Below are 17,319 nucleotides of genomic sequence, written 5' to 3'. Positions count from 1 at the left end.
CTATTTCTATTTTCTCTCATGCATTTCTCATGTTCAATTTTAACTAAAATATTTGTATTATGTAATTAAAACTAAAACATGATGGTACTGAGTGTGAGAGAGAAGTTATTTTTCTTATCATTTCTTTATTTCAAATCAATCAAGGAATTCATTATTTTTAACTATGAACAAGTATTTTTCAAAAAAACACATCATTTGGTTAGCCAAAATAAAAAATATATAAAAATGCATTTATATTAATCTACACGTGTGTGTGTGATTCCATTACCCCTGCCTGGATCATATTCTCGCCTTCACACATGTAATCAACTCAAGAAACTGAAGTTTGCATCAATATTTCAGTATATTAAAAAAAATCAATAATCATCATCTAACTTTCATCTATTTCTAAATAACATAATGACTAACTAATCCATAATTTAAAAATAAAATAAATATAAAGTCAATAGTCAACATATTAATTACTTTTCTACTTATGTCCCAATATGTCCAAATTATTAATAATAATTATGTCTGATAAAATTAGACGTTATGACACATTACTAATATGAGGTACTTCACTAAAAGATACCACAAGATGTTCTATTTTTGTATAATTTCAGATACATCATAATGACATTTTGTCGCATGGTCAATTTTAGACACACAAATCACAAATAAAGTCTTCTATGTAGCATGGTTAAATAAATGATTGTTGGATTCTAAACTAAACTAAAGCTAGGTAGTCTTCCAATTCTAGATAAGATGAAACATTTCTCCTTTTTATTTGCAAGGGTATCTTGTTATACATCAATTGATTTACTTGTTGATAAGAGTAAGGAAAGAGTTGCTCATAAGACTGAAGGCTAAGAAAGTAAACAAGCACTCGAAACCAATTGTACCAACAAAGGAAATTATTGAATTGGACCAACAAAGAAAATTGTTGTGATATGTTTGACTAGTTATAAATGCCTTAATGCATCAAAGTTATTAAAAGAGATTGACACCATATTCAACTGTTTAACACTAAAATATTGACATGATATTTAGGACCACGTTGATATGGCTTGAACCATTGTACAAGATATAGATCATTAATATTATAAAAATTATATATTATACATAATAGTAAAATTATTGTCAAAACTATTAATTAACTTTATATTATAAATTTAATTATAATCAACTTAAAATTAATATTAATTTAATAAAATTCAAAATATAAAAAAATTAATAGAAACTTCTAAATTATTAAAAAATATATATTGAAAAAATAAATTTACTATATATATATATATATATATATATAACTTTCTGATTTCACTAAATAATTTAATATTATTATTATTATTAACACAATGCAAAAAAAAAACATAATGTTTGTATACTCCTCTACCTACTTCATATTGGATGCATACAAAAATGAGCATTAATTAAGCGTAGAAAAAGGCATGGGGGATTTCGTTTGTAAATTTTTGGTAACAGACTAAAATGAAGCAAATAGCTTAGAAACAATCATACTAGATTTGCAACAATAAAGACTGATATATTCTTTAAGATCACAATTAAACAAATCAGACAACTCCAAGCTTTCTCGATTTCGGAGGATCGCAATCATACAAATCGTCTACGAGTGTTCACTTTGTTCTTAGCTCAAAAAACACTATTCATCTCTTCTTCATCTCATAAATTGTTTAAGATTTTTATACCTAACATTAAACCAATATCAATTGATTTTAAAACAATCTCAAGAACCTGAATTTATTGTATTTATTTAATTGTATACTAACGATTAACAAAACATGGATTCTATCATTTCAATTTGTTGAGTTACATATAGTGTCATGCATGATTGGAAATGAAATTCCGCTTTAAAATTGAATTCAATTCTCGTTAAAATAAATATTTCGTTAAATTTCCCTGCCCTTAACAATACAATCTAGTGGTACCTCTTTTCTTCTTTTATCAGAATTGATTAAAATAAGTGATCTTCAAAATCAAATGTAATTACTATTTATGTTCATGTTCATGGAAAGAGAGTTTTTAGTTAATAAATATGATCAAATGTGCAATCTATTGCTGCATAGAAAAGAGTACAACAGAAAACAAAATGCCTTACTATTAGTTTTTTATTCATTTCTATAAGCTGACCATCTTTAGCAATTGTGCAAAGAGAGTCCTAATGACTCCATGTAACTGATGTTATTAATTTAATATTATTGTAAAATAATATTTAAATTGTCTAAAATTTATTATAATTAAAATTATATTTTAAAATGTATTGCTATTAATTTAATATTATTGTAAAATAATATTTAAATTGTCTAAAATTTATTATAATTAAAATTATATTTTAAAATGTATTTAAAATCAGGCGATAAAATTTGAGTTATGAAATTGGTTCTTAAATAGACATTAGAATAAGTTGTATAATTTGGGAAACAAGTTCTTATCTTTGGCTGATAAAATTCAAGTAGCCAATAAAAAAATAATTGCTTCCCATGCATATTATTCATATTTTTAGATGTTATCTAAGAAGCGTTGTGATGAATTAAACAAATCAACTAACAGTACCAACAGCATAAGAGGAAGGGATGGCTAGAGCAGAGACAAGGGCAAAGACAGGGGCTTACGCTACAGTAGCATATCCAGCCGCAGCAGATCCAAGAAAAGTAGACGACCCAGCAGCATCAGTGACAGAGGAAGCAACTATAGCACGTACAGGCAGTTGAACCATTGATCCAGCACCACCTGCACGAAAATTTCTTATCTAAATGGGATGGCACTACATGATTCATTTCCTCTTCTTGACAACAATGCATTCAACAAAAAACATAAGGTCGTTTGGGAGTCATAGACCTAAAAACTCAGGGGTTATGGTTGCAAAGTGGATTATTATTTACCATAGTCAATCATTGGCTATTTTTTTACCTTCCATTAGTGGAAGTATATATTCAATCCCTTCCTCATTGTAATGTCACACCTCATCTAATGATAAATGAAAATGCAAGCTCAACTCCAAAATGTGGATCAAAATGAGTGCACAAATATGGAAATAAAAAATGTGGATCAAAATGAGTGCACAGATATGGAAATCAAAAGCTGATGTGGAAAGGCTATAGTGATAGCCTGAAAATTTTTACAAAATATGGAAATCAGCTAATCCAAAGCTGATGTGGAAATACAAGTGATAGCCTGAAATTTTTTTTTCCTTTTCAATCTAGAGGCCTTGGATTTCCAAGAAATGGGACGGGAAGGGATGCTCCGGCTCCTTCTAACTCTCAATATTGATCTGCCTTTGCTCTCCCACCCGAAAAACGGAAGGGCAACAATATCTGTTCTCGGAAACCCGACCCTGGCAGGAGAGAGAAGAAACGTCTCCCGCCGGGATCCCCCACCCCAGGAAGAAGTGGGGGGGAGGGACCCCACCTACCCGGACTAGGGACGAGGGACGAGGATCAAAATGAGTGCATAAATATGGAAATAAAAAATGTGGATCAAAATGAGTGCACAGATATGGAAATCAAAAGCTGATGTGGAAAGGCTATAGTGATAGCCTGAAAATTTTTACAAAATATGGAAATCAGCTAATCCAAAGCTGATGTGGAAATACAAGTGATAGCCTGAAATTTTTTTTACAAAATATGGAAATCAGCTAATCCAAAGCTGATTGCTTGTGTAAAGGGAATATGTAAACTAAATATGAAATACATTTTCTTGAATTTATCTTAAAAATAATGGAATGTTGTCTTTAAATTCTTTGGGGTATTTTCATCATGAGTTGAATTGGAAAAAAGATTTTTTTGGGTCTCTATAGTAATTTGATTGTAAAAAAGATTTTTTTGGGTCTCTATAGTAATTTGATTGTTGTTGAAAAGACTATGACTCAAGTATTGACTATTGTAATTTTTGACTTGAGCAATTTGTATCATCATTATAATATCAAAGAATAATTTTTCTTATATTTCTTTTAGCTACCTATGCACAGCTCATAGTCAGTATAACTTTACTCTTGTTTAATAAAAAAAGGTAACACGTTTTCCTAAACTATACCAGCTTCAAAAGCCTCTCCAGAGTTCCTTCAGAAAAATATCAGAACACATTTTCCTCTGGATATCTTCTAAATCTAAAGCATTGAAGGAATTTAATAATCCTTACCATTAAACTGAAGAAGATAAATTATTTGTTCTTTCATTTATACTAATATGGTCTATATTTATCAAACAAAAGATAATGAAAAAAAAACAGAGAAGTTCAACTGTTCAATTCTAGACTTATTTCTGGTACAGGTGATGGGAAAGACGAGGCTTGACGAAAACCTCCAAAGGCACTGCCCTTGGTGTTGTCAAGCCAACTCCTTCACTCATGTCAAGAACTCTTCCATCTGGAACAAACCAATCAAAGCTCTGCAACAAAATTGCAAGAGTTGTTTGCACCATGCACATTGCCAAAGTAGTACCAGGACATCCTCTTCTCCCTGCCCCAAATGGAAGCATCTCAAACTCATTCCCTTTCATTTGTATGTTGTCCATCTCTATCCCTTTCTCCATAAAACGCTCTGGTATGAAATCCAGTGGTTTATTCCACAGTTTTGGGTCCCTATGAATTACCCATGCATTTACCATCAGCATTGTTCCTGCAGGAATATGATAGCCGCCCACAGTGCAAGCCTCAATAGATTTGTGGGGCATTAACATAGGTGCTGGTGGATGAAGGCGCATAGTCTCTTTCACTATTGCTTGTAGGTATGTTAACTGGGGTATATCTGACTCCTCCACCATTCTGTTCCGTCCAACTTTAGAATCGAGCTCCTCTTGTGCCTTCCTCATTACATCTGGATGTTGTAATAACAATGACAATGCCCACTCCAGAGAAACTGAAGATGTATCAGACCCTGCACTAAAAAGAACCTGCAATGCTAGAAACATTAATAACAAAGAAAAAGAAATATTAATAACCTGCATTGCTAAATTTCAAGTTTTATAGTCAAGTTTCTCTGTTTTAGATAGGTGAATTGGCAAGTTTCTATTTCGGACACAATTCTACTTATGTTGGAAAATATAGGAAAATAAAAGATGGATCAGTTATTAAGAGGGTTAGTAGATCAGTAGCTCAGTGGTTGAGCATCCTACTAGGAAATGAGAAGTTCTAGGTTTGATTCGTAGCTGGTTTATGGAAAGTTTAACATGGTATCTGAGTCTAGATCAGCAAAGCCAGACCAAACTAGGATCTTCGCGTACCTGCAATCTGTAATGTGACTCAACAGAGTGGAGGAAAATAAACCCTACTCTAACCAAAGATGGATTGGTCACCAAAAGAATCGTTAGCTCAGTGGTGCACCAGCAACAAATGAGAAGTCCTAAACTTGACTCTTAAGTGATCTATGAAAATTTTTAGAAATAAATGATTGAAAATTCAGTTTAATTTCTAAAATCCAGATGACAACAAAAACATAAGGAATAGAATTCCAGATGTTTGAGCACAGAAATGTATTTATGTGTAAATAGGAGCACCCTCTGTGAGTCCTAATATGAATTCAATAGCTGAGTCTCGAGACTGTCCTACTACTTACTAGTATCTCCACCATATAGTATATACAGAAGAATTTATAAACCAAACTATAAAAAAACTGTCATGGTCAAAAGCACTTACGATAGCAGTTGCCTTAATAAATGCATCTTTATCAGGAATTGCCTCACCGTTCTCTTCTGCCTGAGAGATCAGCACATCAACAAAGTCTTCCATCTCTCCCCCATCTTTTAATCTTTTCTCCCTGTGCTCCTCCACAATCCTCTGCATATACAAATCTAATTTCTTATTTGTCTCCTTCATAGCCTTCACATACCCTTGCAAATCAAACCACTTCAACCAGGGAATATAATCCCCAATATCAAGTACTCCATGAAGCATAAATGATTCTTCAATCAGATGTGTGACTGAATCTACCGAAATCCCTGATTCCTCTCCAAAATACCTCTCACCTATAATCATAGTCATCAGAACTTTAAAAGTCAATTTTGAAAGAACACTTCTCATGTTAACAATACTCTGCAACTGTGTCTGCTGAAACAAAGAATTTACTGTTTTCTTAATTTCTTGCATTCTCTTGGTTCCGAATGATTGGATTCTTTTGGAAGACAGGAGCTCAAGTACGCATATTTTCCTAGCATTTCTCCAGTAGGGGCCATAAGGAGCCCAACCTAGCATAGAATAATTGTAGCCCAAATGCTGACCTTGTGCAGGCCGAGGGCGAGATGCAAAAGCCTTATCATTTACTGTGAAAGATTCTTTGGCTAGATCTGAAGAACTTATCACTAAAACAGGGCAGCTACCAAATTTGAGATGCATAATAGCTCCATACTGTGTTGACAATGAACTTCGAATCTGATGAATTGGCTTGGTTTTATCCATGAGAAGATGAAAGTGGCCAATAACAGGAATAGCTCTGGGGCCTGGAGGAAGATGGCTCCTATATTTTCCATTGTGTTTTAGTAGAATTGTTGCCACAAGAAAAACTGTGGCAGCTCCTACCAGGATAACAGACATCATAGAAATAGTTGTGTCCATGACTTGTACCATTGCTTAAATCTCTTTGCTTATGAAAGTGATGATGATTATACCTATATATACAAAATATTGGACTACAGAACTGGATAAAATCATGAAAGAAGTGTGAACAGAGTGTGAAGAATGCTAAAGGCATGAGATAGATACGTGTTGGTGTGACTTGACAACGCACTTGTATCCAAGTCTAATAAAGCCAGCTATACCTGCACATGCAACCACGCCTCTTGAGGTTTTAATAATAGAAATATAAATATTATATTATGTTTGAAAAGTATATAAAAAGTCAATTCAACCTGTCAAGATTGAAAGAGAAAGAATAACTTATCTTTTTAAAGAAATTTATGTATACCCGGCCAACTTCAAAGCAGCACCCATTATTAATTTAATGTGTTATCAATCATAAAGTGTAGAAACCAACTACTACTTGATAACTCCCATGCACCCACCAAAACTTCTGCATAGTGGGAGTTATTGTACAGATCAAAAGTACTGAGAAAAGGAGGATTTTATACATTTATCCAGTGGATCAGTTTCCCACTCATCACATGGAGCACACCATTTCCATTTGAATAACAATTCTACAACTTCGCGGCTGACACACCGTCCAGGGCAGAATATTCTTTACTTTTCGCAAATTTAAGTTTTTTATTGTCATCCTTCCTTCATCTCATCGTCTGTTAAGATTCTTTACTTTTTGAATTTCGTTGTATTGAACTTCATGAGGATTAATTAATTCATGATATTCTGTGGATAGGTTTCTCATACTGATGAAGCAGATCTTTTTTTTTTAAGATATGTGTAACATAACTTGTCCATTACTTGGGATTTTTCTAGCTTTCTGGTGAAGCAATACAAAATATATGATTGTTAATTTCTGCAAGCAATAAATTAGTACAAATTTGTGAATAAATTATGTATATTCATAGGTGTATATTCTGAGACCATGATTATTTAATTATTTGAGGAAAATGTCAAACAACTTTCTTGGATGATCAAGCATTATGAAAAACCAATCTACATGAAAAAAATTGCATTGCATTAGACAACACTCTTTGTGGCATTTCGTCAAACAGTTCCTGTCCTTTTTCTATATTTTTAGATCTTGCAAAGGACATTTTATCGAACAGTTCACGTGCCCTGTGTATGTCTATATTGTTTAGGCATTTTGTCAAACAGATCATGTGCATTGTTTATGTTTCCACTTTTTACTTCACCACGGCTACTTGGCAGCTGAAGCTAAAACATCTGACAAAATTCCTCTATCCTTAATGCTTTGATGGACACCCTTACCCCATACAAAATATTCGTGGGCTTTCTAATGCCCTTGTATAAAATACAAGATGCAGCATTGAAACTCTGGACACCTTGCAAAATAATTTTTGGGATGGCAATTTAGTTCACCCACCATAGCCTCTTTGTTATGTATTATATGCCTACAAAGGAAATGTTGGAGCAATATGAGTAGGGTGTGTATAAATTGTAACATAATATCTACTAAAGGTTTTTTATTGTTTTAATATTGAGCTTTATATTAGAGAAAATAGGATGAACTTTGATGTTTAATTGTTAATTTTTTTTATTAGTTTTGATGGTGGTTTTATATCAACCTTACATAATTGTTTAGTTAATTGAAATTAAAGTATGAGTTTTGGGGTTTTATGGTTTCTGGATTTATTTTGAAAGAGCAAGGGATCTCATGATCAATTAGAATCTTTTTCTCAATAATAATAGTCTTTAGGTTTCTTTCATGTTTTTAAATTTCTATCAATTATTTTTTTTATTATTTTATATTTATTTATTCTGTTTGGTCCATTTTGAAGGTTCTAGCAAGGCGGGTGGAAGTGGTTGGGTGGTCTTTGATAATGTTTTATCTTGTCTTGTTCTTGGACAATCTTAAATTTATGTTTCCAAGAGGTTGGGAGAGGAATTATTAGAATTTTATTTCAATTGCTTTATTTTTCATATATTATTGACAATATTAAATATTTATGAATGTTAAATATTTTTCAAAATTGATATTTCTCAACATGATTTATATATATTTTTAAATATAAGTATGCTAGAGGATAGAAATAATGATATCTTTCTAGTGTTGCCTTTTGAAGTTGTTGGATGAAAACTTTTTCATCAAGCATAAGGATCTCATCCAAACTTTCTCCTCCTTTTTTGAATGGTTTATATCTTTTATTTAAAAAATTAGAAGAGAATTGCTTTTGAAGAAAAAAGAAGAGGGAAAAAGATTATTAATCTTTTATCTACAAAACAACCACTAGTACATCTTGCTCCTTTATCTACCCTTAACAAATCAATAATCATCAAAAATACTTTTGATTTATTAGTTAAAGAATTTCAATGGGTAACTCTCTTGAGAATAGTTTTTATAACGGCCTATGCAAAAATAAATTGAAATATTCATTTACCATCAATTAAAGTTGACCTTTTCTAATAATATATATTATAGGGCATTGGATATTTCATTAACCATCAGTTTTAGATTATTGCTTATTCACCTCATCCATATTCAATATATAGTCACTTACATCTACACATTATTTTTAGTATCAATTTATGCATCTTATACAGATGCACATTTTATTTTTAATATCTCTTTATGCATCAATAATTATCTTCAATTTCAAATTATTCAAATAAAATGGAGTTGCTGCTACTCTATTTGTACTCATTGCTAGCAAGCTCCAACTAATTGAATGGTGCAATTATTTCTCACAAATTACGATTTGTATCAAACTTCAGGATTGAAAAAAAATTAAACCCCATCTATGATTTGTTGCTTTTGTTCCAACTACTTGTCTGCTACAACCAATTCCTCAAAAATTTGATTCATATAAGATACCAAAATAAAAAAATCTTGAAACATTATCCATTTATCTGTTTTTTTATTTTTATTATGTTTGTTGTTTTTGCAATCTACATAATATCCTTTATCCTTTTTCAATTTGCTGTGCCAACCCACCAAGCTGTTGATTTTCTTATTTTTATTATTTTATTTTTCAATATTTAAAGATGAACTGCAAATAGAAATGCCCACAAAAAAATATGTTGTTTTTACATTGCCATTCTTGACACCATAACTATCCTCCTAGGTGGATGCCCAAGGTGTCATAAAGAAATTATTTTAAACTATAGTAAAAAAATTGTATATATATATATTTGTCTTTTGGGTATGTTGAATTCTAAGGATAAATTGAAATGATTTGAGTTCAAACAATAAGTGAATGAGATAAACAAAAGGGAACTCACAGTTCTATGTGAAGAGGCTTAGTATTTAACTCTAGTACTTGTTGTTACAATTTCTAATATGACATCAAAAACAGTTTTTTTAATACATCATACATTAATTCCTTATATGGTTGTAGAACATATGAATGCTTTTCTAATGTGGAACAAAAAAAATATTTGTTATTTATATTTATATTTTATGATCTCCATGAAATAACTTAAAAGAATAATGATAAAAATCCATTAACTTCTTTTTCCAATGTGTAAGAATGAAATAAAAGAATAATCAAGAAGCTTTTCCCAAGATCATTATGTACAAATATAGAGAATCATCAACTTCTAAATCTTGAAAATTAAAATTGTCATTAAAAAAAAATTCAATTAAATATGATCAAATATGTAATACAAATAATGTTTTTAATAATGTTTTTAATACTGCAAACACAATTGTATAATTAAAATTTGTTCCAACAAAATATATAAACAATAAAAACACACTTCCTTAAACTATAAATATTTAAATATTTTTATACAGGGTTGATGAAAAATCCCCAAAAAGGGGCGGATATCATGATATGCACCCTGTGTGATGACATTGCATGTCAATAATATGATAAGACCAGCTTCAAAAGCCGCTCCAGAGTTCCTTTAGAAAAATATCAGAACACATTTTCCTCTGGATATCTTCTAGATCTAAAACATTCAAATAATTTAATAATCCTTAGCATTACGCTGAAGAAGATAAATTATTTGTGCTTTCATTTGTACTAATATGGTCTATATTTATCAAACAAAAGATAATGAAAAAAAAAATACAGAGACGTTCAACTGTTCAATTCTAGGCTTATTTCTGGTACAGATGATGGGAAAGACGAGGCTTGATGAAAACCTCCAAAGGCACTGCTCTTGGCGTTGTCAAGCCAACTCCTTCACTCATGTCAAGAACTCTTCCATCTGGAACAAACCAATCAAAGCTCTGCAACAAAATTGCAAGAGTTGTTTGCACCACGCACATTGCCAAAGTAGTACCAGGACATCCTCTTCTCCCTGCCCCAAATGGAAGCATCTCAAACTCATTCCCTTTCATTTGTATGTTGTCCATCTCTATCCCTTTCTCCATAAAACGCTCTGGTATGAAATCTAGTGGTTTATTCCACAGTTTTGGGTCCCTATGAATTACCCATGCATTTACCATCAGCATTGTTCCTGCAGGAATATGATAGCCGCCCACTGTGCAAGCCTCAATAGATTTGTGGGGTATTAGCAAAGGCCCCGGTGGATGAAGGCGCATAGTCTCTTTCACTATTGCCTGCAGGTATGTTAACTGCGGTATATCTGACTCCTCCACCATTCTGTTCCGTCCAACTTTAGAATCAAGTTCCTCTTGTGCCTTCCTCATTACATCTGGATGTTGTAATAACAATGACAATGCCCACTCCAGGGCAACTGAAGATGTATCAGACCCTGCACTAAACATAACCTACAATGGCAGGTATATTAATAGCAAGAAAAAGAGAAAAAATAAGACAAATTAAGCACAAAAAATTTCTCTCTATTCTAAATGACCTATTCATATGTCTACCAGGAAATATGAAACACAAACCCCATGTCACATTTCTTGCAATTAGCTTGTTGACTAACTCAATAACTGAGTCTTCAGACTGCCCTAGTACTTAGTAATATTTCCACCATATACACAAGAATTTATAAACCAAACATATCAAAAAACTGTCATGGTCAAAAGCACTTACAATAGCAGTTGCCTTAATAAATGCATCTTTATCAGGAATTGCGTCACCGTTCTCTTCTGCCTGAGAGATCAGCACATCAACAAAGTCTTCCATCTCTCCCCCATCTTTCAATCTGTTCTCCCTGTGCTTCTCCACTATCCTCTGCATATACGAATCTAATTTCTCATTTACCTTCTTCATAGCCTTCACATACCCTTGCAAATCAAACCACTTGAACCAGGGAATATAATCCCCAATATCAAGTACTCCATGAAGCATAAAGGATTCTTCAATCAGATGTGTGACTGAATCTACCGAAATCCCTGATTCCTCTCCAAAATACCTCTCATCTATAATCATAGTCATCAGAACTTTAAAAGTTAATTTTGAAAGAACACTTCTCATGTTAACAATACTCTGGAACTGTGTCTGCTGAAACAAAGAATTTACTGTATTCTTAATTTCTTGCATTCTCTTGGGTCCGAATGACTGAATTCTTTTGGAAGATAGGAGCTCAAGTACACATATTTTCCTAGCATTTCTCCAGTAGGGGCCATAAGGAGCCCAACCCAGCATAGAATAATTGTATCCCAAATGCTGACCTTGTGCAGGCCGAGGACGAGATGCAAATGCCTTATCATTTACTGTGAAAGATTCTTTGGCTAAATCTGAAGAACTTATCACTAAAACAGGGCAGCTACCAAATTTAAGATGCATAATAGGTCCATAGAGTGTTGATAGCGAACTTAGAATATGATGAATTGGCTTGGTTTTATCCATGAGAAGATGAAAGTGACCAATAACAGGAAAAGCTCTGGGGCCTGGAGGAAGATGGCTCCTATATTTTCCATTGTGCTTTAGTAGAATTGTTGCCACAAGAAAAACTGTTATAGAAATCATAGACATCATAGAAATTGTTATGGCCATGACTTCTACCATTGCTTAAATATCTTTGCTTGATGAAAACTATGATGAATATACTGATATATACTAAATCTTTGGCTAGATAACTGGATAAAATCAAGAAGTGTGAACAGAGTCGAGGCATGGAGGCAAGAGTGTGAACAATGTTAAAGGCCTGAGATAGATACGTGTTACCGTGACTTGATAAGGTACTTGTATCCAAGTCAAACAAAGCTAGCTAAACCTGCACATACAACCACGTCTCCTGTTATTTAATATTATATTCATGTTTGAAAAGTATATAAAAAGGTAAGTCAACGTGTCAAGATTGATCGAGAAAGAAGAATAACTTATTTCCATACACAGTCTTTTTAAAGAAGTCACCTCCATATGTATCTTTTTCAGAAATTTCTGTGTACACTGCCAACTTCAAAGCAACACTCCATTAGAATTCAACAAATCTAATTTTGTGAATGGTTTGGTACTACTTGATCACTCCCATGTACCCACCAAATCTGTCGCATAGTGGGAGGAGTTGTATAGATCAAGTAAGTATTGAGATAAAGGAGGAGTGAAATTACACATTGATTTGCATGTTCAAACTTACACAGTAAAGATGGGCTCTGATTTGTAATGGCCAGAGTGTGCCACATATTATAGGGATGCTGGCTTATGGGTACGCGTGTAAATGCATCAAGGTAAGCACTGAAAAAGTCCAAACTGGGATTACATTATTGCAAGATTTTTGTCATATGTTCACGTTTGCAGAGCCGTTAAAAGATCATGCAAGATTGCGTGCAAAACTTGTTTCACCATGAGATTTTGGATGCTAAAGAACTATCTAGTTAGTATGCTATCTGGGGCCCAAGTCCGTGGTTTGTTTTGGAAGGAACGGTTGTGATAAAGGGAATGCTGAGCTGTTGTACTTATAGTGTATGATCTCTCTGTTTCGAATGTAATATAAAACAGCATCTGATTAAAAATATAAAAAAAGTTACAAATTATAGTGGATTTTTATACGATTTCTCCATGTTGTTTGGGCTACCGGGCACTCTTTCATTATTTAGCATATTTGGCTGGAAAGAAATCGTTGGATTTCTCATGATGTTAGGATGGTTGTTCAACATTTGCCATGGTGAATCATTCATTCTATTCGTGAGACTGTTATGGTTAAGTGTGATTTGATAGGAATGTGGATCCTAGGGATGTTGATATATGCTTGGCGGATAATAAGAAATAGATATCGTCACCCTCTGTGGAAGATTAACAGGGAGGGTCATTGATCCTCTTCCCCTCGAGTTTTGAAACTAAACACTAATGGCTCATCTTGGGGGAATCATGGGCATGCTGGTATTGGTGGAGTTGGTCGTGATAGTTTTGGATATATCCAACTTATTTTCTCAACTTATAAGGGTTCTCATACCAATAATTTAATGGAGGCGATTACCATTTTGTATGCGGTGGAGCATAGTTGTGCTCTTGGCTGGAAACGGATTATTTGTGAATCTGATTCTCAGGTGGTAGTGACTTTGTTGAATGAGCGACAATTAGACGAGGTTAATTGACACTTGGCTTTGGTGGTTAGGTAGATTCTTTGGGTGTGCAATTCTATGGAATCTGCTTCTTTTAATCACATTCCTAAGGAATGGAATAGAGTTGCTGATTGTTTAGTCAAGTGGGCTTTTGATCGTGGGTAGGGCTGGAATATTGTAGATAAAGGGCAATTATCTCCGGATATGTCTCATTTGTTGGACCATTTAGTGGATACTGATAGAGTTTTGTAATTTTTTCTTTGTTGGGTGTTTGGTCCTTCTTGCTTTGTATTTCTTTCTTTGATCGAATAAATTTTTACTCCTCTTTTAGTTTAACTATCACAGAGATTTTTAGAACTATAAATTTATATAAAATGGTGACCATGAATTAGTATTATTGTTTTTTTATTAAAAAAAAGTGGTAACTAGGGCATCGACCCTTTACATAGTTTCAGACTATCTAAAAACCAAAAATTCAAACAAACCAGGCAAGTGAAGAAAGTTTGCAAAACTATTACAAACTTAGCCCCAATCAAGGGCGAACATAGACATTCAGCCCCAATAAGGGGAAAGAGGTGGGGGGGAGAGAGGATTTCCCCTTTCGTCGTCAATGAACCACTGTCTAAGCAATAGAGTCATTAGGGTCCACTAACTATAAATCATTCGGTAGGGAGTTGAAAAAAGGTGGACCAGAAGCAGACCAATAGACTGCAAGGGGATCGCAAAAGATTGGACCAAAGTAGTAACAACAGTAGCATCCAGGAACAAGGGGTTAGAGTGCAAATCAAGTTGGGCAGCACCCAAATCGTCTGAAAGTCCCTCTGAAGTGTAGACCATTAAATGATCAAGAGTAGCATCTTTCTACAAGGTGGGAACCCCTCATCGATGAGAAAACGAGCAGTACAAGGTCAGGTGGCTAGTGGCAAAGCATTTTCGATAACGAAAGGGGAGGCCCTTGAAATTGAGTGGTTGTGTCCATGGTTGGTCCCCAACCATGAGGACCACATCACCAAGGAGTGGTGAAGCAACATCAATGTCAACTAATATACGAGCAAAAGTGGAGTGACACATAGAGGAGGTGTCCATGCCCACCATCAGGAAGTGACCAATGTAGTTACCAATAGCCTCATAGCACGATTGCTCCCAAAAATAAAGTGAGAGGTTCGAAAGGTGGACCCAAACTGGACACAAATTTAGTGGTTTGGTGAGAGGGTTGAAAGTAGTAGTCTAGGGTTTAATCAAGAGAGGGTGAGCATCCCAGGCCCACACCTTACCCAAAATCAAATCCCTATCCTCCGAGGAAGTGATGGAAGCAATGGAGAATCCTGTAGCACAAGGAAAAAATTTAATGTTGTAAGCAATCAAGGGTTTCCAAGAGTCACTTACCCAATGATGAAGATCTAGTAGAGATGGCAAGAACCCAGAAAAATGGCACACCAGTGTGTAGCGCTGATAAAATCCAATGTTATCCACCACATCCCGCCCACAGATAATCATGGGAGATGTCTTGGCATAGAGGAGAGGACAAACACTAGTGGAGGAGGCAACCACAGATCGAGCCACATGAGCGAAGCTATGTTTCCTCGCGGGAGGAGTAGTATTTGTAGTGTTTTTACCAAGAGAAATCGTCGCACCACGACCTCAGGTCATCAAGCCCATGGGGTTCACAAGTCTCATAGTAGCGCTAGGAGAGCTACCAAAGTGGGATCCCTAGACGAGAAGAAATATCCCACTATAGCAGACGAGGTAGGAGGCAAAAGAGCAGGCGAGGAGGAGAGGGAAGAGTTCAAACTAGTGGGGGTGGGGGAGCCGTTGAAAGTTGTTTCCAAGATCAATGAAATTGGAAATAATGTTTAGTATTATTGTTAAATTATCTATTTTTTGTTGGCAAGAGATACTGCATAGATGATCAGATGTTATCATTGATGGAAATCGGTCAGAGATCCCATCTGCAGTTCATGATTTGTTCATACTAGAAGGTAGATTGAGTTTTGGTGAGGTTTGGTGAGATAGAACAGGACATGCGATAGTATGGAATATTTTGGTTGGCATTTCACTTCTATTGAATATTATGTGTTACAGGTCAGTGGGAATCTTTATGGAAGTGCTATTTACCTTATTCCAGGTTTGTGGCCTTCGGTAATGCTTCTTGAGTAAGTTAGAAAGTCCAGTGTACAATTTTTTGGATAGAACAATGTTCATCAGTAGTCTTCTATGAATAATCATTGTGCGGATTATGTGGATCGATTTTGGTGGTTTCTTTTGTGTTCAAGGATGGTAAGCCGACATATGGGAAGCATGTGGACAATTCTCTTTGGTTCAGATTTAACTGACTTGGAGAACACATTTCATTTGTGTGTGATGCATTTTTCGGTTGACATGTAGAAGACCTAGTTTCATGTTGCGGATATTTAAGAGCGATTGATATTGAAATTTTTGATATCGATGGTTGTGTGGAAAGTATTTGTGAGCGATTATGTGCAGTTTCATGTGCACAAGTAAAGGATTTGTGCTCTGGAATATAGCAAAACAACAAAAGAGAGTAGTGTAGCAGAGCAATGTGCTTTGTTATTAACCAGAACTGTATTTTGGAATTTGCAGATGTTTATCAGTTCAAACATTCCGATTATCCTTTGTAATCATTTTTGTAAGGTAGTGAGCCTTCTGAGGGTTGCAACCCTTTTTGTAAATTGAGCAATGAGCTTTAGGCAGTGTGCTTGAATGCATGTGCATTCCCCTTATGTAATGTTTCTATACTTCTGCAGAGTATACTGATATTATGGGTCTCATCCCTATCGTTTTTTTTCCCTTAACTAGGTTTCCACGTAAAAATCCCGGTGTTATGGTTTTGTGGATATTTGCTTTATGTGTTTGCATCTTTCTTTTGTTGATTTTTAAAAGATAAGTTTATTTAAGAGAATTGATGAATACTAATCAAATATATAAATTTATATCCTAAATATAATAAGTCTATAATTTTATATGTTTAAAAATGTTAAATATTTATTTAATAAGAAAAATAAAGAATTACAAAATATATATTAATTAAAAATAGTTCAAGAAAATCCAAAGAGCCTATATAGACTAGACCTTCATAGATTGCATAGGATATTTGAAAATAATCATTTATTTAGAATAGGACTATAAATTTGTATAAAATAGTGACAAGAATTTGATTATTATTATTATTATTAGCAATATAGAGTGTTCATTGCATCATAAGGTTACATAAGCATATGTACTTAACTACAAATTAGGACATCTTGTATGGCTGCTTATTATCTTTGATTCTTGTTTGAATAGCATTAATTGAATTTTAAGGTTTTGATCAAAGTAAAAGGTGTTTTCTCGTGAAGGATTGACTCGTA

The 17,319-nt window shown here is 33.9% G+C and overlaps 2 protein-coding genes across 2 annotated transcripts; both read right to left on the bottom strand.

Moving 5' to 3' along the window:
* Positions 1-4,213: 4,213 nt before the first annotated feature.
* LOC131079330 (xanthotoxin 5-hydroxylase CYP82C4) lies at positions 4,214-6,615 on the bottom strand. The gene is made up of 2 exons (XM_058017242.2): positions 5,632-6,615; positions 4,214-4,889 (listed from the first exon to the last, which is right to left on the bottom strand). The coding sequence occupies exons 1-2, from the start codon at positions 6,556-6,558 to the stop codon at positions 4,254-4,256; spliced, it is 1,563 nt and encodes a 520-aa protein (XP_057873225.2). The 5' UTR covers positions 6,559-6,615; the 3' UTR covers positions 4,214-4,253.
* A 3,651-nt stretch (positions 6,616-10,266) lies between these two features.
* On the bottom strand, positions 10,267-12,543 carry LOC131079331 (xanthotoxin 5-hydroxylase CYP82C4). The gene is made up of 2 exons (XM_058017243.2): positions 11,538-12,543; positions 10,267-11,266 (listed from the first exon to the last, which is right to left on the bottom strand). Exons 1-2 carry the CDS (start codon positions 12,453-12,455, stop codon positions 10,631-10,633), a joined length of 1,554 nt encoding a protein of 517 aa, XP_057873226.2. The 5' UTR covers positions 12,456-12,543; the 3' UTR covers positions 10,267-10,630.
* Between the last annotated feature and the right edge of the window lie 4,776 nt (positions 12,544-17,319).

This window comes from Cryptomeria japonica, chromosome 11, assembly GCF_030272615.1.
Source record: "Cryptomeria japonica chromosome 11, Sugi_1.0, whole genome shotgun sequence".
Taxonomy (NCBI): domain Eukaryota; kingdom Viridiplantae; phylum Streptophyta; class Pinopsida; order Cupressales; family Cupressaceae; genus Cryptomeria; species Cryptomeria japonica.
This window is presented reverse-complemented; position numbering and strand designations above follow the sequence as displayed.